The 27,069-nt window shown below is 43.3% G+C and overlaps 1 protein-coding gene across 1 annotated transcript in view; it reads right to left on the bottom strand.

The window, feature by feature from the left end:
* Positions 1-4,417: 4,417 nt before the first annotated feature.
* The window catches only part of runx1t1 (RUNX1 partner transcriptional co-repressor 1), a 55,963-nt gene continuing 33,311 nt past the window's right edge, over positions 4,418-27,069 (bottom strand). The window contains exons 2-11 of the mRNA XM_061092907.1: positions 24,515-24,652; positions 22,345-22,586; positions 19,685-19,774; positions 15,502-15,683; positions 11,821-12,083; positions 11,029-11,117; positions 10,167-10,362; positions 9,768-9,836; positions 7,313-7,503; positions 4,418-6,347 (exon numbers count right to left, since the gene is read on the bottom strand). Coding sequence (XP_060948890.1) covers positions 6,024-6,347; positions 7,313-7,503; positions 9,768-9,836; positions 10,167-10,362; positions 11,029-11,117; positions 11,821-12,083; positions 15,502-15,683; positions 19,685-19,774; positions 22,345-22,586; positions 24,515-24,652 — 1,784 coding nt within the window. The 3' untranslated portion in view covers positions 4,418-6,023. The remainder of the gene's footprint in view (positions 6,348-7,312; positions 7,504-9,767; positions 9,837-10,166; positions 10,363-11,028; positions 11,118-11,820; positions 12,084-15,501; positions 15,684-19,684; positions 19,775-22,344; positions 22,587-24,514; positions 24,653-27,069) is intronic.

A 27,069-nucleotide genomic window follows, 5' to 3' on the forward strand; every position in this document is an offset into this window, starting at 1 on the left:
TCAGAAAAGACAAGGGGAGAGAAAGGGGAGATGAGGGGAGAAGAAAAGAGCCCTGGTCACAATGAACTTTATGTATAAGAATGTGGCAGGAATATCACAGCAGTCCAACTCATCCCTGAGCTTTATCAGCTCCAAAGTGGTTCAACTCAGAGATAAAGATGGGGGGGGCTGGGGGTCATAAAAAAGGCAGAGCTGCTGCAGCCGACAAGCTGCTTTATGGCTTCACTGTCATTCATTTGGAAAGGGGAGCAGCTGATCCCAGCTCTTTGAGGCCCGACACAATCTCGTTGGGTAAAAACCTGAGGTTAGTTAAGAGGTTAATTGTACTGGTGTCAGAGCGGCATATAAATAGCTCCATCAAAGACTCACATCTTAACGGCTTTGTTGTAATTTGTACCACTCCACTTAATTTTAACAGTTCCTTTAGCCCCGTCGGTTATGTGTGGTGACATTTGAAAGCGTCGGGTGAAGTTGTTGCACCGGATGTCTAATCAGTCTTTCAGGTGGCGAGGGTTGCCTCTTCATAAACTGACGCTTATTTCACATTCTAGCTTCAGTAATGATTAGGCTGATTTGTTTCCTATATTAGTCAGCAAATGGTCGTATCCAGGACATACTGGATATTAATGGGGTGGGTGGCTCTAGCTGGTTCTCATACTGGCGTCTTCTCTGCGAGACCAAACACTAGTCATTTACTTGTCATATCTAATCACTTATCAAATACAGTGGCAGAGCCCACTTGGAGATGGGAATTATATTTACAGACTTAAACATATGATTTAAAAGGGTCAATAAAAATAGTTTACGGGCAGTCAAACAGGGTCATGGGATTTGAAGACATCCAGACATATGGTCAGATTTAATGTATTTAGTGCTAAATTGTAACTGACATCATATTTATCACTTTACCAATTACGCAAAACGTTGACTGAAAATGTGATGTCAACACATTTTCCGTAGATATCATATTATAAAGGAGAGAAATGAAAAGGAAATATATATTTTACTATGTTGAGGTATATATTGCATAGGATTATGCTGCAAGATATTTTCTCTGTGGGTTTTGGTTTAAACTGTACATACTGTACTGTGGGCAGAGGATGAGGGAAACAGACAGTGAGTGTGAGGAAATTAAGGAATCATCCGAACAAAAAGGAGAGAAAAGAATGTTTTAAGTCCACGATGCTTTTGTCATAGTATCACTGATTACTGTAAATGAGTTTCTATCACGTCTTGTGTGAATGAAAACAATTCACCCCTCTCATAGCTACATATTCCAGGTCATTCAAGGCTACTTTAGGGTTGTGTGGTATGAAGCCTTCCTAACCATGTCTTAAACTTAAGCGGGCACAGGCTACAGACACACACACTGAACAAATTAAGGGAATGGTGTATGTACTCAGCAGTCATAGACAAGCTGGGGCTAGAAGGACAGGAATAGATGTGTAATAGGCGTCATCTGTGTAACAGTGACATGAGTGGATAAATTAACCTAAGCAGCATTTATTACAAAGAAAAAGGGCCCCAGCATCGAGCTTTGGGACACACATGTTGGGTAGGGATGGGATAAGGATGTTTCCGTATGTATATACAGTATATATATAATATATATATATATATAGGGACAGATAAAACAAAATCTTAGCTCAATAAAAGCAGCAGACGCCAAGATAACCTGCCCATCTAAATACTTATTTCAAAGCTCACACTTCCAGTTTGTGATGTGGAATGTCTGTAAATAGTTTTAAAGCAAAGCTTAGATAACCCAGATGACATCATCAGAGTCGTACACCTCATGACATGTAAACTGAACTAGGGCAGTGAAATGAATGGAGTGTACTTGCAGATACGTTGGTGTTGATCTGGATACTATCTATATCTTGGACACTGCTGCGGCAGAGAAAGAACAGGAGTCTCAAAACTTCGAAGCAGGTATTAACATATTTATTACACCGTAAAGAGAACAACAATACCAGAATTATACTGCAAAGTTTCACAGACTGACAGACCATAGTTTACAGCCCAAAAAAGGAATAAAAAAAAGAAACTAAAAGAAATAAAATCAACAAGAAACCACAGTTCTGACATAGTAGACTGGAAAGCTCTCTAGAGGACACTGACTCTAAGCGATGGAAAGACCGCTCAGCGTCAGCCTACCACTAACCTGTGGTTTTCATGTCTCAATTAAGTATTGCACAACAACTTCAAATCATTTGAACTCTTTTTTTTTCCACAATAAATTTTCTCAAGAGAACGTAAAAAAAACCTCCCACCCTTTAAAGTTCAACTCACTCCCCCAGATTTATGCTACGGCCTTTGCTGTTCACTGCTGGCCCCAACTCATTTTCCCAATGTTCCTTGTTAAGTAAGAAATTTAAATAACATTTCCTCCTATTGTGAAAAAACAGGCATGCCTAAATTCATAGCCTTTAAACTTTTTGTTTCTTTATTTTTTTTATACTTTTTTTATTTTTTATTTTTATGAGGTTTTCCTTTTTGTGTATCCCCATTTTGAATTTACCCCAGCTGACAAGTTGACAAGCACTTCAGCATGTCTTTACAACAGAGAAGAGAAAAGGAGAAAAAGGTGGAGGGGAAACGGGGGAGAAAGAGAGCGAGAGAGAAACAACATTTCTTATCTGTGACCTTAGCTCGTGTCATCGAAAGAGGAATCGCAACACTTTTCATTAAAATCAGCACAATTTTTTAAAAATCTGTTCAAACAATTCAAACTCTCGATGTACTCTAAAAACGCCACAGGCATAAAGGAACATAACAAAAGTTTTTTTTTCACTTTTTTCTCATTTGTATTCATTTGTGTTTCATTTATTTATGAGGTCTGCATTGTTACCAAGTAGTGATATGGTTTTGCAGCTGTATGAGCTTCGACTTTGGGTTTTTTATTTTCCTGTTCTCTTGTGCCCATTTGGTTTCGACTAGACCAGTATCAGCGCCGCGACTGATGCTCTTATCGTGCTGTAAGAGGTAGAGTGAGACTTGTTTGCCACCGAGGAATTTGTAGCAAAACACACATAGAGGAGGGAAGAAAGAAAAAAAATATATAGAGCTTTTCAAAGAATTATTGAGCAATAACTTGCATCTTCCTTTTTTTTTTCTTTTTTTAAAACCCAGGTTTTGCCCTGATAATGATGACCACACGTTATTTGTTGTATACTTTCAAACACACTTGTGTTAAAACAGCTTGGCTGTCCCTTCACAGCTTCTGAGGAGTCGCGAGTTGGGTGTCAGACACCTTTTTGGATAGTTTAACCCTTTGAGAATGCAGTCGTGTAGTTTAGTCCGACAAAAAGAGAGGGAGAGATGAGGAAGTACAGAGGGAGAAAACTGCACAGAGCCTTTGTGGGCGTCCACTTGTTCCTTGAGGTCAGAATTTGTAACGCGCTTCTGTGTAGCACCAAGGTGTTTGGGGTGAAGAGCCTTTGTGTGCGTCAGGTTTGGTGCTCTCTTACTATGGATGAGAGGTTTGTTTGATTTACATTGAAGGTTTACAACAAAGCTGTGACTGATTATCTATCCCAAAAAAAGACATACTCTGATATAAATAAATATAAAACAGCTGTAAATGGCGTGGGTGTGAAAGCCCAGTGTCACATTCACCTCTGTTATGAATAAAGAACTAAACTGCTTAAAGCTAAAACGGGCACTTAATCTGACATTTGTGTAATGAGAAAATGCACAAACAAGATCAAAACAAATCCCAAGATTTCAAAAAATTGTCACAGAAGTCGTTAGGGTTCCTGTCACATTAGTTATTATTGCTCCAGTTAAAATGTAACAGTGCTGTGAGACGTTGATTATGTTTAATTCACACCTTCTCATTTCACAATGCAAGACGAGTGTGGTCGGTTTCCAGAAGGAATTCAAATAAACGATTTTATGAAATTAAAGTTGACCTTGTTCTGTGAACGTGAGAACAAAAGCTGCAGAAATAAATAACCAAATGTTTGTGAGAACAAACCTCTGTTGAAAATTTTTTAAATCAGGATTTTGGTCCTTGGTGTCAGTCTTTGGCTGTTTTTGGTGTTTATTATTATTTGTTTGTATCTCTTGTGTTAATACTGTGTGTTACCTGGTGCTTTGCAGTGTTAAAGCTGTCAATCGGAGTCTACACCTCTGCATTTGGAAAGTTAGTTTGTTAGTTTTTTTTCTTCGTTTTTACTTTTTTTTGGTAGATTTTCCGTTTTTTTCTTAAAAAATAACAAATATTTCACAAACGTTCAGTAATGTGCATGCACTGTCTGTATCTGTAACTATAAAATAAACAAAACAATATGGCTGCTTTTGTTAGCATGTTAAGAATAAAACGAAGTGGGTTTGGTGATTTTACATTTTTCCAGCGGCCCCAGACCCGTCCCACCCGCCCCTCCCAAAAAATTTAAAAATGGATTATGCTATCACTACGTACAAAATGGCTGAAGAGTTATGGCTCTATACCAACAACACTAGTATGCTGAAAAGAAGCATGCCAAAATAACCTCCGTGACAGTGCAATACATTTATGTATGTCCCTTGTACAAAACATTTAGGGTAGCATTCCGCGCAACATGCTAGTTCTCAGAAAAGATCTGGGTCGGACTCAAGTAGCAGCTCTGAGATATAGCTTCTGTCTTTTCTTGAGGACAAAGGGAAGTTAAACTTATAGTAACTACGAGGGATCTACCACCTACACACAGAATAGAAAAGCAGCTTGGAAAAAAGATAACACTTCTTTTTTTTTGTCTCTTTTTGCACCAGCTAGAGAGAGAGAGCGAGAGAGAGAGAGAGAGAGAGAGAGAGAGAGAGAGAGAGAGAGAGAGTTATGAAGGTATGTGAGTTGTGACTGGTTGAAGTACTATGCAGTGTCACAATTGTCCAACACATATACAATAAATAACCATTGATGACACCACTGGACAGAAGTCTTAAACACCATGACATCTATAGAAAAAGAACATGAAGAAAGATGAGAGAATGTTTTTTTTCAGAGGTGAAGGGGAGAGTGTGGGGTGAGTGGTCACACTGTGGACTTTCAGCTCCGTGTGTCCCGGTGTGCTGCTGTCCAGGTAGTTCGACAGTCTCACCGGCGGGATGATGCCTTTGCTTGCTGCTGGAGAGCTTCCCTGACCCACCGAGCATGCACGTGTGAATTGTAGTCGGTACATCCTCCACATGTGCAGTGGGCAAAGTTTTTGTATCCTTTTACATGCTTCAGGGAGACGGATTTGTATTTCCCAGCCCACTGACCTGGATATTATTACAAGTGAGAGGGAAATAACATTGGTTGAACAGCTGGCTCTGCTCGCAATCTGCCGCACATCTGCCCGTTTCATGGCAGTCTGTGGACCAGAGATTCAGTCCATCCCTCTCCCCTCTCCAGGCAGCACATTTATTTATGTCTCCGTCCGTCAGCGTCTTTCAGAGTTTCTTAAATCAAATTTCTTTCCTTTCGAAGAATGCTGATGCCATATTCCGCTAGCTAGTTAGATTCCCTTGGTATGTCGCTTGGTAAATCGTCTTCTTGAGGTCGACTAGTCTCATGTCCCAGGTACAGGAAGTAATTAAGTGTTAATTCCAGGATGGAAAAAAAAAACATAAAAAACAGGGAGGTCAGATATATATACTGTTCTTGGGTTCACGGCTATCTCTGGTCAGTCTCATATTTACAGGAGAAAATAAGATAAGCTACAATGACAGCAACATTAACAACAACAGGCACAACGACAAACAGACAACAAGAACAGCAAGTGTAACGACAAAAGGATGTCAATATTTAAATTCATTCATTCAAAACAAAGAATATCTTTGAGTTTCCTTAAAGTCATGGCAAGTCAATATGACCTGATTATGGACCTCCTCCTCCTTCTATGACTCTGCTGCAAGATAGACAGAAGGATTGCCATCTCTCTCTGTTAGTCATGTTAGCTTAGCATCTTTGCAAGGCAATGTAGACAGTCATGCTGTGTGTGGGGTTGAGGGCTCTGACCCCTCCAGGCCTTCACGCCTCCATCCTCTGTGAGAGTCTCTTAGCGGGGTGTGCCGTCCAGGGCGGTGGAGGATGGGGTGCTGGGGGTGGAGGAGCGAGGTGTAGCAGCAGGCGGGGTAGCAGCCGGACTCCCGGTCCCACTGCTCGGGGTGCAGGCGGATGAGCTAATGGGAGCGGGGGTCTCTGACCCGGGAACGCCTCCCTGCTGCTGGTTGGCCTGCTGCTGCTGCTGGGCCTGGAGGGTCTGGCCGCAGACGTGGTGGTGCTTCTCCCAGTCCTTATGCTGGCAGAAGGAGCCGCAGTAGCGTGCTGTGTTGCACCCACTGCAAGTCTCACTGGCTTTACGGCCACAGTTCCAGCAGCTCTGACAGACAGAAAGAGACAAAGTTAACTCACACACAAAACCATCAACAATCAGACAGAATTGGCTGGTTGAACACATGAACTTCTGATAATTGATGAAACTGTAATTTGTTTTATTTTACGTGTCTATTCACCGTTCGACGCCAAAATTAGCAACAGCTATCGGAGTGCCAGTCTGCACTCCCTGCTTTTACAACACTTAAGCTTAAAAAAAAACCACAGACAGATCAAAAACCCATCTCTCATTACACTTAGGGCCTCTTGTATATCTTAGAAACCGCAGGGAGAGCACGCCGGGGCGGCTGCATATCCACAGGAAACAGGAGGACAAGGTTACAAACAGCTTCTAGAAGTTCTCCTCTGGGGCGCTTCTCTCTCATAAACATCACTCCTGCAATTAATGTCAGATGTGAGCCATACTTCCCGCTCACTTAACTGATTAAACGTCAAGGTCTCCAATGGTGATTAGTAAATGAAAGCTCCTTTCCCTTTTCCTCTCAACTGAATTTCAAAACATGCTAGCTGCTGAAAAAGAAAGCGGAAGGAAGAAAGCGAGGCTAATAGATGCATGATTGACCTTGTTTTGCTTTATTTATTTACTGACTATAAACTAACCTTTATTTGCAGGAGCTTAAAGCTGCAAATAATAAGCCGCCTCTTTAATATACTTGAAAGATATTGCACAGTGATTTATTAATTAGGCTCTGTGTAATTTGGGAGTCAATAGAACAGCTGGCAACAAAAGTAAAATCATCGACATCGAAGGAAGAAGCGACACCATGACTGCAAAAAACAAGACGATGACATTGGCGTTAATGCACCTTGACGATGGTTACCCTCGCCAATAAAAGGAACAAAGGAAAAAGAAAGACAGAAGAAGAAGACAATGTGATGTGTTTCAAAGCTGAGGGCACAGCTTCTGATGTTTTGAAGTATCTGTGTGTGTGTGCGCGTCTGTGTTCCTACCTCGCTGGAGTCCTCCTGCTGGTTGATTACGGAGATGGCGTCGTCGGCCGCCTGCCGCTTGGCCTCGGCCACCGTGCGCTCCATCTTGGCCCGCTCGCTGCTGATCATCTCGTGAGCCTTGCGCTCAGCCTCCGACACGGCCTTCTGCAGCTCGGACATGGCTTGACGCTTGACCTCATTCACTGCCTCTTCTGGAAAGAGTGTGGACACAGAGGAATTCAAGCCTCCGGCACCTGCAACGTAGTTTGTGTCAAATCATCCTGTCGTTTGAGCTTCATTTGAAGTGAATACACAGTCTCTCATGTTTTATCTTGGACTAAGACACCAATGTTACAATTTCTGGATATAAGCATCTCTCACACAAAGAGTGGTTTGTTTGTTTTTTAAATCCCATTCAAAACTACTGTGTCATAGTAAGTTTGTACAGAAATCGTCACCATCACACAAATGCTTTTACAAATTTGTATGTAAACACAAAATCTGAGAGAAGAAACTTTGTAGTTGTGCTCTGAAGAGGATGAGATATTTCAAATGGCAAAGAAAACAACTTAAGCTATTGTAGTTTGTAGCTTTTTTAATCCCCACATCTCATCTGAATGTTTACTGGGAACATTAACACAAGGATTTGTGATTTGCTTTAAATTATTGAGGTTTGTCAACCGACATCCTGTCTTTTGCATCCCCGCTTCTAATTAGGGAAGTATTATGACCATGACTGGGGCATGTTTAATCACTTAGATCCTCTAATGGGTCAATATGTGTTGCTTTAATTGAAAAAAAGATGAAATAGTTTTTATTTTAAGGAGATTAAAGAAGATGTGTTTTTTTTCTCTTTTAATTTGAAAAATATCCCCGAGACAACAGCACAAGCCAAATAATCCCAGGTAATCACTGTGAAAATGTGCTCATGAGCGGCAGCAGCGTGTTATTTGAGACTTGTTTTGTGGAGTGAATAACCTTGCCGCGCGGGTGTTAAGCGGTGGAATTCCAGCCGCACACGTCAAAGCAAAAGGAGGGCTTTTTGTTTGCTCCCATCAAGCCTGTAACTTGACTAATTGTGTATGCAAATCAGGCAATTTATATTTAAATTATGCATTTCCATTGTGATCCCAGAGGCCCATGCGGTGAGGGGAAGTGGGAAACCGGTAGGACACCGTGCAAGGTGCTTGAATATTTATCACCAACTGTAAACATTTTGCTCATTTAAAACAGATGTATTCACCGCCACACTCCATTGTGTTAAAAATCCTATTTTGCAATCCTCCCTGGGTCACATTTAAATCAGTCACTCCTCAGCCAGAATTCGTACAACTGAAGTGAAAGGAATAGAATAAATATTGAGAGGAACACAGGGAGGATTTAAACTTGCTGTCAACATTATGAAAATGTACTGAATAAAGAAATATACTGCTTTCTATCTGATAAATATGCTTAACTTTACTTCATTTTTCTTTGTGAAAATTACTCCTGTAATTCTAATGTAAAAACCGATCAGACAAGCAATGTGTGCTTTTCTAAAGACAAACATTTTCTATTCATCCCTACTGAGCTGAGTTTTGAAACCAGGGGGGTTTTGTCTTTAACCTACTGTGCTGCTTGAAATCATGGAAATTGCCCTGGTGCCGTGTGATATATGCCGTGTGCATGGAATTGTGATTACACACCAAATGCCTTAGATGGAAGATCGATCAAAGCTGGTGTGGGGAGCAGAGCACTGGAGAGCAGGCAGGAGTCCCGGTGGTGATACTCAATTCAATTTAAATGCATATTACTTGTTCTGAGTATCTCACACATCATGCTTGGTCAAGCAAGGGGACAAATTCTTTTCTCCAAGGGGTTTAAAAAGCAGATATGCTGTATCACCGACGGTGAATATAAAATGGATTCCTCAAGCGTCTAACCCTCAGCGGAAAAAAATTCTTTCAGTTTTTTCAGGACAGCTATAATGGGGATTGCAGCTGTGCCCACAAGTTTTAAGAATGCTGTTTGTGTACACTAACAATTTAATAGCAACTAATGAAAGCTGTTAAAGAAACAAATTAGTTTCGATACTTGATCTTAACTGGCTCTCCAAATTTGCCTCGACAATTTTACATCACTTTCTTAAATAGAATAGCTGCAGTGTTTATCGCTGAGGGGATTACAAAAAGTAAAATGACACCAAATCTTTCTACTGTACGGTTAACAGCAAACCCACTGGTCCAGCTGTAATAGCCACTTAAGTCCTTTTTTTGACTAGTGCAGTAAAATAATTTTATTACCTGACATCATATTTTGAGGGCATTGGAGAAACTTTCAAAAATGTATAAAACTTCCTACTGTATCAAATATCAAAAGTAAACCTGGGAAAGTGCTTAAGTTTTGTAGATTACACTGGAATGAGATGGTAGAATGTTTTTTAAGAATAACAGAGAGAGGGATAGATGATGTTGGATGGTGTAAAAGTGAAACTCACCAGCTTTCTTCCAAATCTCTTCCGGGACGTAGCCGGACACAGGCCGGTGCAGCAGCTCCCTGTGAATTTCTGGGAAGACAAAACCAAACCAACAACTTAGCAAAGGTTATCAGAGACCAACCCTTATTTGGCAGGACATAATGTAAAAGACTGTAGAACAAATCAGAGCAGAAGCTAGCAGCTCCTCTCTGTCAAAACACACACACTCTCATCTGTGTAAACAAACAGTAAAGGACCCAGAATTGAACCCTGGGGCACTCCACATTCAGTATGTACACAACTTAGAAAAAAACACAATTTTCATGTAGAATCCAATCTATTTAAGGGAGAATGGAAATTAGTTTGGATCAGCTTATAAATAGTATTTGTATAAAGTTGTTGATTTGATGATTCCTTTACCTGGTGTTGCATTCTCCTGTGCTGCGGGACTCTGCTGCCTTGGCTGCCCACTAGTGGCGCCCTTCTTCAGCTCTTCAGCATCGCTGTATCTTCGGATCCAGTAGTTGAGCTCCTCTCGGTCGGCCTCCTGGCACCGCCGCAGTACCGTGAGCGAGCGCCGTGTTTTCTCCACCATGTCCATGATACAGTTCAGCAGCTGGGGGGCGATAAGGAGCAGATGTGTCGCTGAGTTTACACATAGATGTGGATGGATTGATTGAAGCAGTGAGGATGTGGTGGGGTTCTAAATCAAAGATGAAACCGTATCATGTTATTATAGTTAGCGGGTCATTATTCTATTCATCTGAATGGTGGAATGTAGTCGGGAAATAGTACATCACACCTTATGCTTAACTTATCACTTCAGTGATTAATATATTGGTGTTCATGTGATTGGCTGATTAAGTTTCGATGTCATATTTCATACAGTTCGAACAATTTGAAAGTTAAAGCATCTTTAAAGTTGCTGCGTTAACAACACTGACGATAAACAATCAAACAAACATATTTACGTGCAAGCATGAACATATACATCTCCATTCTATACAAAACGACTTCAGGACTATTAGTTGTGATTCAAAGGTAATGTTAAACCTTTATTTTGATTGATTTAATTACACTTAACATATTTTAATTCTGTATATGGAAGTTAACGCACAACACAGATTTTCACAATTTGCCACAGAGACTTAAACTTCAATGCACAGTGTCAGTGACAGTTTCACTCATTTGAAACAACTGAAACGAGGACCTAGGCAATCTCCGCTTCTTACAGAGACAGAACTATAGGGTATAGTAATAAAAATGTTATTACTTTTCTTACATGGTCAAGGTGCTTCCACTCCTCGGCCCACTCTCTGTCCGTCAGCCTGTGGTCAATCACTTCCTCCTGCCTGGTCCCTGCATGTATTCCTGTAAGAAAGAGAACGATGGACAAACAGAAAGAAAGATAAACAAAGGGTAGGTCAGTATGACACAGAGGATCGATGTAACATTACGCCACCACTCGCTTTGCCCTCCTTATTCATCTATTCTTCATTCTGTCCCTGGTTGGCACTTTCCCTCCATCCATTTCTTTCTCTTTCTCCCCGAGGCCAGAGCTGAAATGACCGAGCTTCTAGTCCAATAAACATCTATCACAGGGCGAGACATGGTAAATGTCTCCTATTTTTAGAGGAGAGCCAAAGTCGTTATTATAGCTTCATCAAGGGTTGGTCTACTCTACACAGAGAGAAATGTCTCTAATATGACAACACTCTGCCCAAATGTGCTTCTGCTGTGGACTCTCCTCCATCGGGTTTCGGTTTGTCCACAAACAAACCAACATGTACCACAAACCAATAAGCTTCCACTGGGCTGAAGTGGATCCTGACTGATTATCAATGTTATAAAATTCCGATCTTGTTATACAAAGAAGTGAGAAGCCTGAGAAATGACGTAAAATGATGTAACTGATGTCAGTGCTTACATTTTTTACACAAAATCCTCCTGGTAACAATACTGAATAGGAGCTTTCAGACTGTTCAGCATTGTGGGATTAGTTATTTCTTACTTAACACACACACACACACACACACACACAAACACACAAACACACCATCCCGCACGTCCTCACCGATGGACCTGGCTCTCTCCCGGACCTCCCGGTGGTTGGAGGCCGAGTGTCTGTAGTTGTCTCGGTAGTGATGGGCGATGGCCATGTCGTCCAGTCGGTAGTGCTGGGGGGGGATGGGGCCTGGGTGGGGCAGGCCGTTGGGCTGGTAGGAGAGCCCGTTGGAGGGGCTGAAGCGCTGGGCCGGGCTGATGGTGCAGGGCCGTTTGTTGGGGTGAACGTCTGGGTGCAGGGCGCCATCTCGCTCGAAGCCATTTTCTTTGGTTCTGGGTGGAGACAGAGGAATATGAGTTTTGAGTTTGTATTTCCTTTTCTCCCAGTGAGGGTCAAAAGTTAAGAGTTTTACATTTTTGCAAGAATCCTGAGACAACACCTACATGTAGAATAATTTCACCATTCAAAAACATAACTTGTTGCAAGTAAAATACAAGATCTACATATCAGACCAAATATGGCTGAATTCTTTGCTGTTGTTTGCGATGACAGCTACAGATTTCTTGTGCGTCAATAGATGAGGAGGAAAGAAAAAGGGAATAAAAGAAGAGGAGTGGACAGGAGGACACAGTCATCACACAGTGTGATGTTGATGTCCCACCTATTTTGTTAAAAAATAACTGATTCCAAATTTGTTTGTGAGCTATTACAGAAAAGAACCAAACATGTCATCACAACAACTGCGCCGGTCCTTTGTGATACAGCGAAGATTGGAATTAAATCTCAGACAAAGGAAGTTCCATATAAAAGATTGTTTTTTTTTGCAATCGTCCTGAAAACCCTTTCATTGAAAACATGGCCATTCATATATACACACACATACACGACTAAAGCTTGAATGTGTGTGTGTGTGTATGCTCACAAAAATCTCAGGTACACACATACATACTCACACAAGTAGCTTCCAGGGGATCAGGTGGATTTTTGTCAGCCTGCTTCCAAAGATTAATGTGGCCAGGTGTGTTTGTGTGTGTGTGCATGCTTGCACATGTGTGTCTGTGTGTGTGTGTGTGTGTGTGTGTGTGTGTGTGTGTGTGTGTGTTCGTAGCTTTGTCGGTTCACAGTTAAATCTTGCCAACCTCCCCCGACTATCTGCAGTTTCCTCTCTCTCTCTCTCTTCCCCTCTCCTCTTCCTCTCCCTCTCCGATGAACAGATTGAACTTCTTAATGAGCTGTTTTTATGGGCTCCTAATGCTCATCCACAGCTCTCCATATGCTCTTTCCCTCCATCCGTCCGTCTCTCCCTGCCTCCCTTGACTCATCCATCCATTCGTACCCCCCACACCCCCAACCACACTCTTATCTCCCTGGCTTTCCTGCTGCAACACTGTTTATATCTGCAGGCACCGGAGTACACGCAGGCACATACGCTCGCCGTCATGGACACAATGCCGTCATGTGTGCGCACATCATTTAGCTACTGTAGATAAATACATGTTTTCTATTAAGGGGGGTGTGGCTCAGGAGGTGGAGCAGGTCGCTCAGTCACCAGAAGGTCAGCGTCCTTGGGAAAGACACTTTGGCTACGTCCATACTACTCAACAATTTTACAATGATACAACTGCTAACAAGCCTTGATTCAAGCATGTGAGGTCACATGATATGCGTTTCAGACATGTTAGTATGAACCAGGATTAAAACTGATACGGAGCCAAAACGCTTGTGTGGAAAGAGATTGTTTTAGTTTGATAACACTATCTTCTTGTGAAGCCTGTGTAGTGTGGAAATACTCTGAGCCCCATATTGTCTCAGAGTGTGAATATTGTGAAATAGTGTAGGACAATATATAGAAGCACTGTATGAATGAGTGTGTTTGACAGTGTGAGGCTCCTTGACAAGATGGAAATTGTTTCAGAAACAACTTACCAGCCCGATCTGTAATGGTCTTAAACTACGCTGCATTATACTGAATTTACCCTTCACAGGCCTTCACAGTACACAGCCCGGTAATTTGTGCACTCGCAACTTATATCAAAAATATCGGCTTTTGTTAGAGAACTTACAGAACACACTATACGGGTATTTTTCTTCCAGTTAAGCATATTGTCCTGTGATATTCCTGCTCTAGTTTCTGCAGTGCCCAGTATTAATGAGGATCCATTGACGGTGCATTGTTGTTGGTAATTAAGGATTCCCATTCAGATTCCAGTATTCTGAACCAGGGCTCCAATAAGTGGGAATGCGGAGCAGAGGTAAGCAGAAAGCAGAGGTGCTTAGCCAGCCGTATTGGTGCTGGAGCCTCATCTGTATGTGTTATCAGCCCATCTCCCTAGGCGCACACACACACACACACACACACACACACACACACACACACACACACACACACACACACACACACACACACACACACACACACACACACACACACACACACACACACACACACACACACACACGCACACACACAAACTGTACAAAGGTGTGCATGAACCCTCCTTACACTTTCACACTGGGTAGTCAATTCCTGTACACACGCACACACACACACACTCACACACACTCACACAAACACGGCACATCTTCTCGCTGAATACAGATGCCTACTTACTTTTCCCTCTCCCCCCATATATTCTCTCCCTCTCTCACACATTTACACACACATCTCCCCTAAGCTCGCTCCCCTATGCACCAGACGGCCTGCGAATATGCAGGTTTTACAGAAAAACTCTGCCTATCTGACTGTTGGGGGAAAAAGAGGTGAGAATTATTAATATTGCGTTCAGCTTTTTGTCCCTCAGCAGATATAAAAATTACATTTTCCTCTCCGCTGCCTGTATTAAAATTTTTTAGACCCGCAGGAATTACTCTTTATTTCAGAAGACCTGGGACACATTGTACTTTGCAGCAGAGGCACAAACTCACAACAAATACTAACACACTTTCTTTCCAAGAAGTTAATGCTTAATAAAAAAAGTAGTTGTATGAGTTGTGCATATCTAATAGCAAAGGTAAAACTCTGGATACAGATTCTACAGTTGTGTTTTTGTCGTGTTGCACATTTCTACCACACAACATTCACTGCGGCCTGGGAATAAGCCACACGGTCTTAACCATGCACAAATGTTTTACGTCGGTCTGGAAAGCTTTTCTGCTTGTTTTCATTTTCTGCTGCTTCGGGGGGGACTGTTGGAGAGACGACAAAACGCGTTTACACTGCTGCGTGTTCCTGGAAGGCAACATCTCACCACTCGTCCATTAGAGCTGGGAACATTGAGTCATAACCCAAGTCCATGACAACAAATGATTGTAATGATCTGGCGGGGGGGGCCTGACTTCAAGCATGGAAGTAAATGATCATTTAGAAATCGGAATCATACACAGCCCAGGAAGTGCTCATACACCCACACTTTACATTAAGACACGGCTGTCTCCTATCTTTTTGTCTGTCCTCGGGGTGTGTGTGTGTGTGTGTGTTTGTGTGTGTGTGTGTGTGTGTGTTTGTGTGTGTGTCTGGGTGTATCCAGGTCTTTCCTATCTCTTCCTTCCTCAGTTCTGCTCCATTAAACCAAGGAGCTGGCAGCCGAGGTGTCCAACGGTGCACGTCATGAGGCCTGGTGGCTCTCTGACAGACTCTTCCCTCATATACATGAACACATTACACTATTGCCTTGTTCTGACCCAAAATTAAGATTCACTTGGCACCACGATCCAGTTTCCAAAGTGGCTCCGACTTCCCGATTCACCCACCTGTCTGGCGTCCTCCTCTTGCCGTTCTCGTTGACGTCCATTAGGAGTTCGGAGGAGTCCACAGGGGAGGTGGTGCTGGTGTCCAGCAGCAGCTGCTCGTGCTGGGCCAGGTACTGAGCCGGGTTCTGCTTGGCCAGCCGGGCACAGTGCAGCAGCTCCCTCTGGAGAAGCGGCAGGTTGGCCTATCAAGAGAAACAGCACTGGATTATTAGCGGAAAGTGTTTGCTGTTTAGGAAAATATTTTTTGTCTTTCGATGAAGGTAAAAAAGTAAAGTAATTTATTATTGTTATTTGTACTAAAGTATCTTGTGGCCAGATCTTGTTGTGCAAACATAGCAATGAAACGTTAGAGATAAAATGCAAATCCATTGTGCATAGACACAAATTGATGCAGAAGTTATTAAGTCAACTTCTGCTGTGAAATGAAGAAAAATACACTAAACAAAATATAAAAAAGTTATTGATGAAAGATAAAAATAATCAAACTGGTGCAGCTCAAAGTGTAAAGCTCTACAAAATGGAATTGAGGTTATTTTTGAGAAATATTGCATATCTGATAACACATAAAAAGTTTACTATCAGTAAGAACATAAAGTACAAAGCTCCCAGACAATATGCTATTATAATAATATATATATTTATATATAAACATGTTTTTCTGCAGTTATTTTGTTCCGAATACATCAATTTGAGGTAACAACAGATCCATTTCCTCCCTGTTATCCGACCCCTTGTTTGCTCATTACCACTGAACCAGGACCACTTCCTGTGATCTCAGGTGCATTAACACTTTCTCTATACGGTGGGTCCACTTTTTCTTTCTTTTTTTTAAGGAGCAGCAGCGATTTTCCATCTCTTTGACATAACAGGGGGGTCCGCTTTCTTGTGCGGAGTTACGGGTCAGGCAGGTACGCGAGAGTCGACTTCAAACACGTCTGATGGGATGCGTTCTGAGGCAACGAGATGAAAGTGTTGCGTCAGAGAGGCTCAGAACGCGAGTGGGGGGCTATTTTGGCGGAGGTACATCACAGGAGCCCTTTGAGGGGCCGTCTTTGTAAGTTTCAGGTCCGTTAATCTTTGTTTTGTCCTCAATACCATAATCTCTCTCTAAGTCTCCTCCTTATTTTCTACTTTCCTCCTTTTCTCCAGTTTTGTAATCCTCCTGATGGAGGATTTTATTCACTCCTTCATCTTTTTCTTTCCTCTTGTCTCGCATTATCTGATGAATTTTGACTATTCAATCTAATCTTTGCCGACTACAAAAGTAAAACTCACAAAACACAACCACAATTTCTTTAGTGGTATTTATGTTTCATAATCACAAAAAGAAATCTCTCTCCAGTAATTGGCTGTAGAGGAAATGCCAAACACTGGCCTTCCCTTTACCTGCCTGAGTTAATGGTCCGTTAATAGTTTATGATCGTAATTACCCTCGGAGAAAAAAGGAGCATAAAATAGATTGCTTTGACCCCGGTGAACTCATCTTTCATTAATTAGAGGTCATCCTAATTGCCAGAGATGCGGGATGCATTAACAAAAAGACTTGAGTCAAGGAAAGCAGACGGCTGACGAGACCGGAGCATTTTTCACTTGACTAAGTGCCGAGATCTGCTTCTGTACAGTCACGGTAACCAACGTCTACTTGCATTAAGGGAAAACCTCAAGTAGTGTTCGCTCAGCGGCTGGAATCTGCTCCGGATGATTTATTGAGAAAATGTTGGAACTGTCATTTTGTCAAATGGAGCCAAAAAAGAAAATCAGAAAATATGCGGTACACAGGATAAACTGCATTTAATCATATTTCTCTCACTGTGTAATTTGCTGGAGAATCGCTCCTTTGAAACGTCTGGATTGTCCTATTTCAATTATTTCCTATCAGCCGCTCTCTCTCTCTTGTGCTAAATGTGTTTATTCATCTGTGTCGCAGCACGTCTCTCACACTCCTGCGCCGCACAAGGAAAACAAACCACTCCACAGCCAAGACGGGGACGAAAAGCACAACTCGGAAAACAAAACAGAGACACAACGCCGATGCTTCTGCAGCCAGTTGTCTCGTGTGACGGGCGTCCGGCCAGCACATCACGTCACTGGGGCTGTGCGGTTTGTGATTGCCTCCTTCCAGTAAAGAGTCCCAACCAATTTGTGGTTTAGTATTAACAGAAGGGGGAAAGGAGTTGAGTGGGATCTTTGGGTGAGGATGTTGGGGGGAGGGAAACTGGAAGGGTCGGCTCAGTCTAACATTAACGGAATCAAAAAGTCTGAGCCCTGACACGCATTGTTGCAGCTGTGCTTTGACGCACCTATAAAAGCCCCCCCCCCCCACACTCTCTGCTACCATATGGTAGCTGGCATTAAAGGCTCCGCAGTGGGAAGACACTAAAATTAGACTGGGGAGAGAGAGAGAAGCAGAGAAGGAGTGAAGGAGGAGAGAAAGAAAAAAAAAAAAGAAAGAGTTGCATCTTTGATTCCGCAGCCATCCCAGTGATTCGCTAACCATCTGGCGAGGGGACGAGGAGGGAAGGAGGGACCGGAGGAGGGATGGATGGAGAGAACACAGTGGATACACAGATACAGGAATGGGGATAGAGAGGAATCAGGAGGTAAGTTAGGAGGAGAGATGAAGAGATGAAAGAAAAAGATAAGGGAAAGTGAGGGAGTGACGTGAGGAAGGAGAGAGAGCGAGGACACACACTCCCTCTTTGTGTTGTTAACAGGCAGTAATGGAGGTTCTAGTGGGACCAGTTTCTGCCGCCCGCATCCGAGAAGCAGGACCTTGTGGATAATATGAGCTTGTGAATGTCAGCTCACACGTGCACACATCTGCATATTCACTCGTGCACGCACACACACATCAGATAGTGCACAATGTCTTATCTTCTAAAATTACATTTTGCTTCACGACTGTCACATCGGAAACGGCAGCATACGGAGGGACAGATAAGAGATGGAGAGAAGATAAAGAGGAATAAAGAGAGAGGAATGAAGAAGAGGATTGAAAGGAAACTGAAAAAAAAAGAAAAAGCGTAAGCCCTTTAAATCATGCTGACTTTCCGAGTGCGCTCCCACTTGACACAAAATGGTCAACGTTTCACCCGATATAGAAAAACCAACATCCCACTTCATTTATTCCTCCGACTGGAATGGAGAGACGTGAGGTGCACTGCTGAGTGAAAGAAACAAGGTGAGCGGCAACAAATGGGCTGAGGCAAGGTCACGACTGGGAGCTTAAGAGAGTGCTCGGCCCTCTGTAATGTACCTTGTTAATGGCTGGAAATGGGAAATACGCGCTGAAAATGTGGCTTAGTGGGAGGAAGAATCGATGACAAAGCCGGAGAGAAGGAAAAAGAAGGAGGGCTGGAGAGCGAACACAAGAAAGGGGGACGTTGTCCTCGTGCCAAACCCACATCGCTCTGTTCCAGCACATGTTCAGCTAAGTTTCTTCCAAAAATAAAAAAAACAACTTCTTTCCAGTTCAAACAGTGAACAGATAAATTATAGTCGGTGGAAGAAGATGCCAACTCTAGGTTTAAAAAGAGGGAACTACAAAGTGTGACTTGTGTATTTAATTTAGAGGAGACGCTAAAGCTGCTTTCAGATATGCAATGACATCTGGAGATATTCCTGAAAATATCCAGAGGGGCTGTGTTTGAGAAAAGCAAATGTCCGAGTCAGTTGCTCTGGACATTTTCCGGAACTTTTATTGCCAGGCGCCCTGGTAAATTGTCTGGAAAATGTCTGAGCGAATCCATGTGCGAATTCAGCAGGAAGACGTCCAGAGAATTCACAGCGAGCGAGTGGACACTGACACGACACAAAGAGAGGACGCAGATGAAGATGTCAACATGATTCAAGAGTTTTCAGAAATGCGGCCCGACGCCTGTGTGGATGTGATCTCATCTGAATATTTTTGACATTTTCCTGATGTTGTGAACGAGTCCGAGCATCATTTTGTGGACTTTTTTGTCTGAACAACTTACGACCAAAGAAATAAAAAATGTAAATTATGTAACAGGCAAAAGAATTGCAGAGAAACAGCTAAACAGGAAAAAACAGGTTCCGGATAATTATAAGAGAGAGATAAAGAGAGACTCTGAAGATAAGGAGTAAACTGGAATATAAATATCACGTGCTGCCTAAATGTTTTCCAGATTTGGTTGATGAGGCAGACTGACTCTCTGTGTACCTTCAGGAAGGGGATGACAAAGGGTCGCAGCGGGAAGTTGGTGGCTTCTTGGAGCTTGGAGTGAAATTCTTCGATGGTTAGCGTGGAATTCTAGAGGAGAGAGAAAAAGAGAGAGAGAGAGAGGGAGAGAGAAAACACATGAATCCATGTGGAAGGGATTAGGTGATAATATTACTTATTGGAAGCTAAGCTATATCCTGGCCTGGAGTGAACGTTTTTGTTTTTTTTTTCTAATAGGAAGCACATGTGCCGGCCACAGTGAAGAGAGCGGCAGAAAGCAAAGACACACATCTCCTGCAATTAACAACACAAACACAAACGCAGGAGTCACATCATTGAAAAACACGTGTGTTCATTTTAAACCAAGTATAATCATTTAGAAAAACATTTATTTCATAATGACTATTAGTGGACTTCATCATTGGTTTTTGATGTGTCTAAAAATGTGATTGCACTTGAGGGCTTTTCAATCTATTTTCACATTAGCACACACACACACACACGCGCGCACACACACACACACACGCGCGCACACACACACACACACACACACACACACACATGTTTTCTGTTGCGTACATGTAATGGCATCTTTGTCCTTATCAACCCAGTCTATGAGAGCCTGTCACCCTGGTGCCATGAGGCTCCTCCCCTTTGTTACCTCAGACTAACTGTCTCCACCAACGTGACTAAAATACCTGCGTGAAGTGGAGCAGGCAGTAGACAGGGAGTTAGGTTGTATATTTAGCGTGCGTGGTTACAAATAGGAGACACGTCCATGTGTGTTTTTAAAAGTGGGTTATAGATTTCAGGTTGTCAGCCCCCCCCCCCACCACATGCAAGGTCTACTTTTCTCTTTTGGTTGTGTGAGACGCACGATAATGCCTGACGAGACGGCAGCGACACTATTTTTAATTTTCAACATGAAGTATTCCGAAGCTGCAGAGATGATGGAGGAAGAGGAAGAAAGAGGAAGGAAGAGGTGAGCGTGCACATGGGAGAAGAATCTGCTTCATAACAAGCAAAAATACAAACAAAGGGGGAAAAAAAAATCAAGCGAGACGGGAAACATAACAAAAAAAGCAGAAAAAAAGCTGCAGATATTATTTTTTTCCTCCCCACACTCTCACAGCCTTATTTCCCAGACCTGGATTTTGTTACATTCAGCCTTACATCTGTTCGCCCAGATTGCGTCGGGGCTGTTCTTGACAGCTAGCGAAACCTCCCGAGCCTCCCTCTCTGCAGCTAATTAACAGTGTCACTCTCTTCAATGAGGCAGGGGGAGGGACGGAGGGAGAGAGAGAGAGAGGCAGAGAGACACCGAGGTGGTGGTGGGTGTGCAAGCCAAAAGGACACAGGAGAGGCGCGTGCGTGTGTAGACGGTGAGACAAATAAACACGCTGAAGCCAAAAGGAGGCTATGCTCTGTGTGGCTAATTAAAAGAATTCCTCCCTCCGTCTCCTCCGCCTCCCTCCGTTCTGCACGACGTTCAATCACTCGTTCTGTATTCCCCTGCTCGCGCTGCTCAGATTTTTCCCTCAGATCACACAGACGTGCCGTAAATATTTAGATTTGCACATGTATTTTATACCGAAAAGCTCCCGGTGATGTAGCCTGGATAGAACCGTATCTGTCTCATCAAGCCTCTGTTTGATTGAATGTATTTGGATGTCTTGCTGTGTGCTTGATTTGTACTTTTTGCAGTTTTACTGATGAAGAAATCTCTGGTGAGGAAAACATCTCTGCTCACGCTGTCATTTAAACATTTCATGGATCCAGTTGTTATTCTATGAACACTGAACATGTCGCTTTGAAACTCTTTGATCGCTATTTCATTTTGATATCGAACATCCAACTGTCTCTATTCTCTGGATCTCAATTTGTTCATCCTCTTAAAGCTACAACCTTCATTTTTTTTTTTCATTGCAATTAAATATATGTATCCGCTAAATAACTACAAATAAATAATTATAACCGGCTGAGTCAGACGTTTATCAGGAACCTGCACCACCTCAGGTTTGATGTTAAACTGAGACGTTTAATCCTTATCGCCTCGTGCCTGTTGTGTTTCACTTTAAATAAATGTAACACAGTTAAATCCAGAGTGGATCCGGTGAATAAAAATGGTAGTTTGGTGATTTGATGTCGGTCTTTGTAGTCAACAACATACGTTGGGTGTTTGGTGTTGGAATGAAGAAAGGGCTGCGAAGTGCACGTGCAAAATCTCTCCAGGTGTTTATTTTACTCTCGCGCCTGAAGGAGCAGATGCGTGAGAGGTTTTTTTTCGCGCAGGAAAATAAAACAGCGATATATAAACCCCCCCGGTGGTTTTCATTAGCCGCGTTAAGTCGCTTAATTCCTCATCTCTGTGACTTACAACTAACCTGACACTGTTTAAACTTTTTTTTGGGGGGGGGGGGGGGGGTTCAATAAACCCTTTTCCATCTGGCTCTTCAGGTACATTTGAGTCATTCTCAAATAACTCACTAATTTATTCACTTAGTCCTGCTCAGGTTAGACCTGGTGTCAGCTTCCACTCAATGAGCCCTTTGAACTGCAGCTCACACACACACACACACACACACACACACACACACACACACACACACACACACACACACACACACACACACACACACACACACACAGTAGCTACTCACCACCAGTCCCAGCACTAATGTGCGGACCCGCTCGCCGATCTCAGGCGAGATGTCGTTGCCAAACTGCTGCAGAGTCGTGAGGAAGCGCTTGAGCTTGCTGAGCTGCCGGGCGCCACAGGCCGGCGGCAGCTGCTGATTGGCCAGCGAGGATGAAGAGGACGAGCTGGGGCCGTTGCTGTACCCGTTGGGGGGGGACGGAGCGCCGTTGAGCGCTGTGGGAGAGTGGCTGCTGCCATTGGTTACTGCGGGAGACAAGGACATACATGATGTTACCCAGAGAAAGACGTGAGCAAAGGGAGAACGATTAGGTTTTTTGGGTAAACATCATTTCCATGGAAACAAACTGTTGTGCAAAGGGGAACTCTGATTTTTAGTTTGCCGAAAATAAATCACTAGATTACAACTTAAAACCCAAACTGGCAAACACGGACATGGGCCAGCATCATGGAGACTCAACCGCTGATTTCAAATGGTTTACATTCCACCGAAAACATTCACAACACTCCACATTTGTTTCCAATCATCCCGACTCCTTTGATCCTTTGCGGCGTCCTCTCATTAAAAACATATTTCTGCGTTCGGCGACACGTTGCCTCGTTCCACCTCCGTCTCTCTCTCCCTCCTTTTCCTGCAGTCTAAACAAGCAGGGACAGCGTGACCCCCCCCCCCCCGTCTTGCCAGTTAGTGTGTTGTGTGTGTGTGCGCGTGTCTGTGGGGGGGGAGTTGGTGTACAAAGACATACAAGGCGGCATAAAGCTTTCTCTCTAATGAGATTAGGTTCTGACTAGCGATCCGCTCACTCCCCCTCTGGCCGCCGTCCAAAGCCGCCACTGTAAAGCGAGGAGAGAGAGAGAGACGAGATGCTCAAACTGCATCTGGTAACAATTACGTCGGGGGGGGGGAATCAAAGCACACTGCTTTGTGAAAACCGTCGGCATGCGTAATGAGAGAGCCGGGCCTTTTCCTCTCTCTCTCGTCGCACGGAAGCCCCAACGTTAATTGTGGAGTGTGAGTGTTTGCGAGAGAGACGGATACAAAGAGAAAGAGAAAGCAGTAACAAACAGATGAAGAAAGGGTGAGGAAGAGACCGAAAAGAGAACAAAATAACGCCTTTGTTGCAGAGAGGCGGCGCTGCAAATGCAGAATTGAAGGTTTTGAACCACGGGCGCCTTTGATTCTTTGATTCTAGTGCTCTTCATGCAAGTGGTTAAGTGTGTACTTGTGAGTGAATCCCCCGGGTGTAAATCTGCTCGTCACGGCCGGTGTTGGCGTCATGGCGACGCTCCAAGGGTTTGTAAGCGTGGGCGTCGATGAACCTGTTGGGGGGAGTCGCTGGGAACGACGGCAATTTGGAAAAAGCTCAATGCAAATTGTAAAGAGCGTCTCATGATGTGGATGTTTCCTTTCATATACGACACCATTGAGCATCGCGTATCTTTGCCTCCTGCTTTCTATACAACTGAACAGCAGATGTGTTTTGTGATACGTGAACGTTGGCTGGATTCGATTCAGATGTTTCTTCAGTGCACGAGTCCCCACATTTATTACCAGCAGCCAAGTCGCCAGCAGGTGGTTGAGGTGGAGAGCGTGCGTACGAAGTGCACGAGCGCCACACAGCAGCTTCCCCCCCCCCACAGCCACGACTGTGGTCAGGTTCAGGCGACAAAAGCACTTTGGTTAAGGTTATGGAAAGGTGGTGGTTTTTGCTGAAGTGTCAATGTGTCTGTGTACTAGTCCCTGTGAAGTTTGTCTGTATTAGACAATGTTCACAAAAAGATCACAATGTTTTCTTAACCTTAACATGGCTGTAAAATAAAGTTAATGATTGTTGGAGTTACTGTTTTGCAAGATCAGATATTTTGTCTGATTTTACTCAGTATCAACGAATTTGCAACTTGTCAAACACATTAATTAACAATATATCCTCGTTGAATTAATACAAAAACAATATGTTAGCACCTATTTTACCATGTTACATATTTGTTGTTGAAGATTAATTAAATAGAAAGCTCATTTCGAGGAGACAGGGTTGAGGACGCGTGTATATCTGCTCTGTTTCACCTTTTTAAAAATCTGTTCGGTTTCAGGATCCCGGGTGACGTGCACCTCTGCTGCTGTATTGCACAACCCCATAAACATACAGTAGAACTCTAAACCCGTCTCTACTCACAGGTTGTGGGGGTGTAGGAGCTGTTGCGTGGTGCTCCCTGTGTGCTGGGTGGGGGCGGCATGGTCGGGGGGGTCAACCTGGACTGTGTCTTGACGTCCGCAGGTGAGTCGGGCATGGTGGAGCGCTTCCCAGTGCGATCTGGAAGAGGAGACAGCAAAAGGTAAAAGATTATAATAACAAAACCAATCACGACAATTAAACACAGGGAATAAACAACGTTTCAAGTCAACACATCCCAGAGAGAGCGAAATCATTATTCCCGCAGTGGCAGCATTTAATATAACAACAATGCTTTTGTAAGGTGTCTCACACACACACACACATACACATACACACACACGCACACACACACACACACACACACACGCACTAGATGTGGAAATAGATGGCTCACCACATCATATGTCTTTCCACTAGGACACTGATGCATTATTCTCAGACTGTCAAATGAGAAACGGGAGAGAGAGAGAGAAAGAGAGAGAGAGAGAGAGAGAGAGAGAGGAGGGAGAGAGCCACAGACAGACGCCCGAGAGACGAGAGTAAATCTGCAGCGAGCGCGGGTCTCATTCCACCACCATCTGTGCCATCCTGCATGCCCGCTGTACCCCCCCCCGCGCTAACGACTGCAGTGCTCATTACACACACACACACACACACACACACACACACACACACACACACACACACACACACACACACACACACACACACACACACACACACTTGTGCCCCTAATGCTTGTATCTCTGGAAAGTAAAGTCACATCTGTTCAGGACAGGATCACTGCAGACAGGCATCTTCTCCGTGAACTGATTCCATTTCAGAAAGAAGGACACGAACCTAATATCTCATAAGAAATATATATCAAAGATAAACCATCGCAAAACCAAACTTTGTTTTTTCGGAATACATGACCATTGTCACCCAATTATGTCGCTTTGTGCTCAGCAGATAGATAACGCAACCGCATCAAACGTATGAGAACAGCAACACAACATTATCAGAGTGGTGCACCGGCGGGAGGGCTGTATTGTGCAGGATAAGACACGTGCACACACACACACACACACACACACACACACACACACACACGCACACACACACACACAAGCACACAACAAACAGGCCTATCGCAGAGTCAACAGTCCATTATCAACTGTCTCTGTGGCACATTGTGAGGAGGAAATTATAAAAAAAAAGAAAAGAAAAGAAGAACGATTTGAGAGGGTGGAGGTTTATACAAAGAGAGAGGAGTGAGAGAAACAACACTACTATCAGTGACATTGGAAACTTGGCGCTATAATCATTAGGACACACACACACACACATTAATCAGGGTGGTCCCAGTCACACATTCCTCCGGTGGCTCTGCATTTCTTTGCGTGATGAACATGCATCCTGTTATTTGTCCACGTGTGTTTGTTTCTCCCTCAATGTTCGTGGCGTCATGCGTGTTTAAAAACACACTGCGGACGACTTGAACGTGAGCGCTCCTCTGTGGCGTCTGTTTGCTTCCACGCTGCCAAGTTCAGACAAAATGAAAAGAGAACTACTGACGTGGGAGACGGGATAGCCTAAGCCTGTTGGCTAGGCCCGAGCCTCAGTAGCTCTCTGCTGCCGAGGTGCACTGTGACTAAGCACTTCAGTCACGCCAGCTCGGCTTCAGCAGCCAGGCGAGCGAGAGATGGAGACGTCAGTAGGGTTGCAAAAGGGGCGGACATTTTCCAGTAAATTTTCGGAAACTTTCCGGAAACTTTCCATGGGAAGTTAAGCTTGGGAATTTGGGGAATTTTGGAAAAAAAAACAAAAAAAAAAGCAAATTTAACGCTGAGCAATAAAAACATCATTCAAAATTCTATTTTAAAGATGTATGGAATGCAGCACACACTGCACGTTGAATTTCAACCCTCCACTGTGCATTCATCCAGCACATGCACAGATAATTTAAATATCTGGCATTGCATTAGTGTTTTTTTACAATTTTTTTCTCATCTTATTCTACAGAACAATACCACGTGCACTATCTCATGTGTGGAGACATTTCACCCCATCCAATGTAGAAGGAAAGGCTGTGTACATTTTCAAATACTGTGCAAAGACCTATGTTAAGAATGAAGAACGATGCAGAAGCATATAGTCCCCAAAGTTTCCTCAGGGCTCAAATCAGCCTATGACAAAATATTTGTTTATATTTATGTCTGTATATGACAAGGTAAATACAGTTAGTATAAATTACCCACAGCATTTGCAGTTTATTCCCGTTAATTCCCGTTAATTCCCGTTAATTCCCGTATATTCCCGTTAATTCCCGTTCATTTCCATGGAAACTTTCCAACTTTGAATATTCCCGGAATTTTGCAACCCTAGATGTCAGTGAAAGTAGTTCCAAAATAGAGCGCACTCCGCAGCCCGGTTACTGATTTAAACGTTTGGGTCTCGGATCTGTTTCCTCCACGTGTTGACCCCTATCGAGAAAATGAGGAGAGGGAACGAAGGAAACGATCGAGCTCGAACACATGATGTGAAAATACAGACCAATTATAAGAGCGTAATGA

Source organism: Limanda limanda, chromosome 19, assembly GCF_963576545.1.
Source record: "Limanda limanda chromosome 19, fLimLim1.1, whole genome shotgun sequence".
NCBI classification, from domain to species: domain Eukaryota; kingdom Metazoa; phylum Chordata; class Actinopteri; order Pleuronectiformes; family Pleuronectidae; genus Limanda; species Limanda limanda.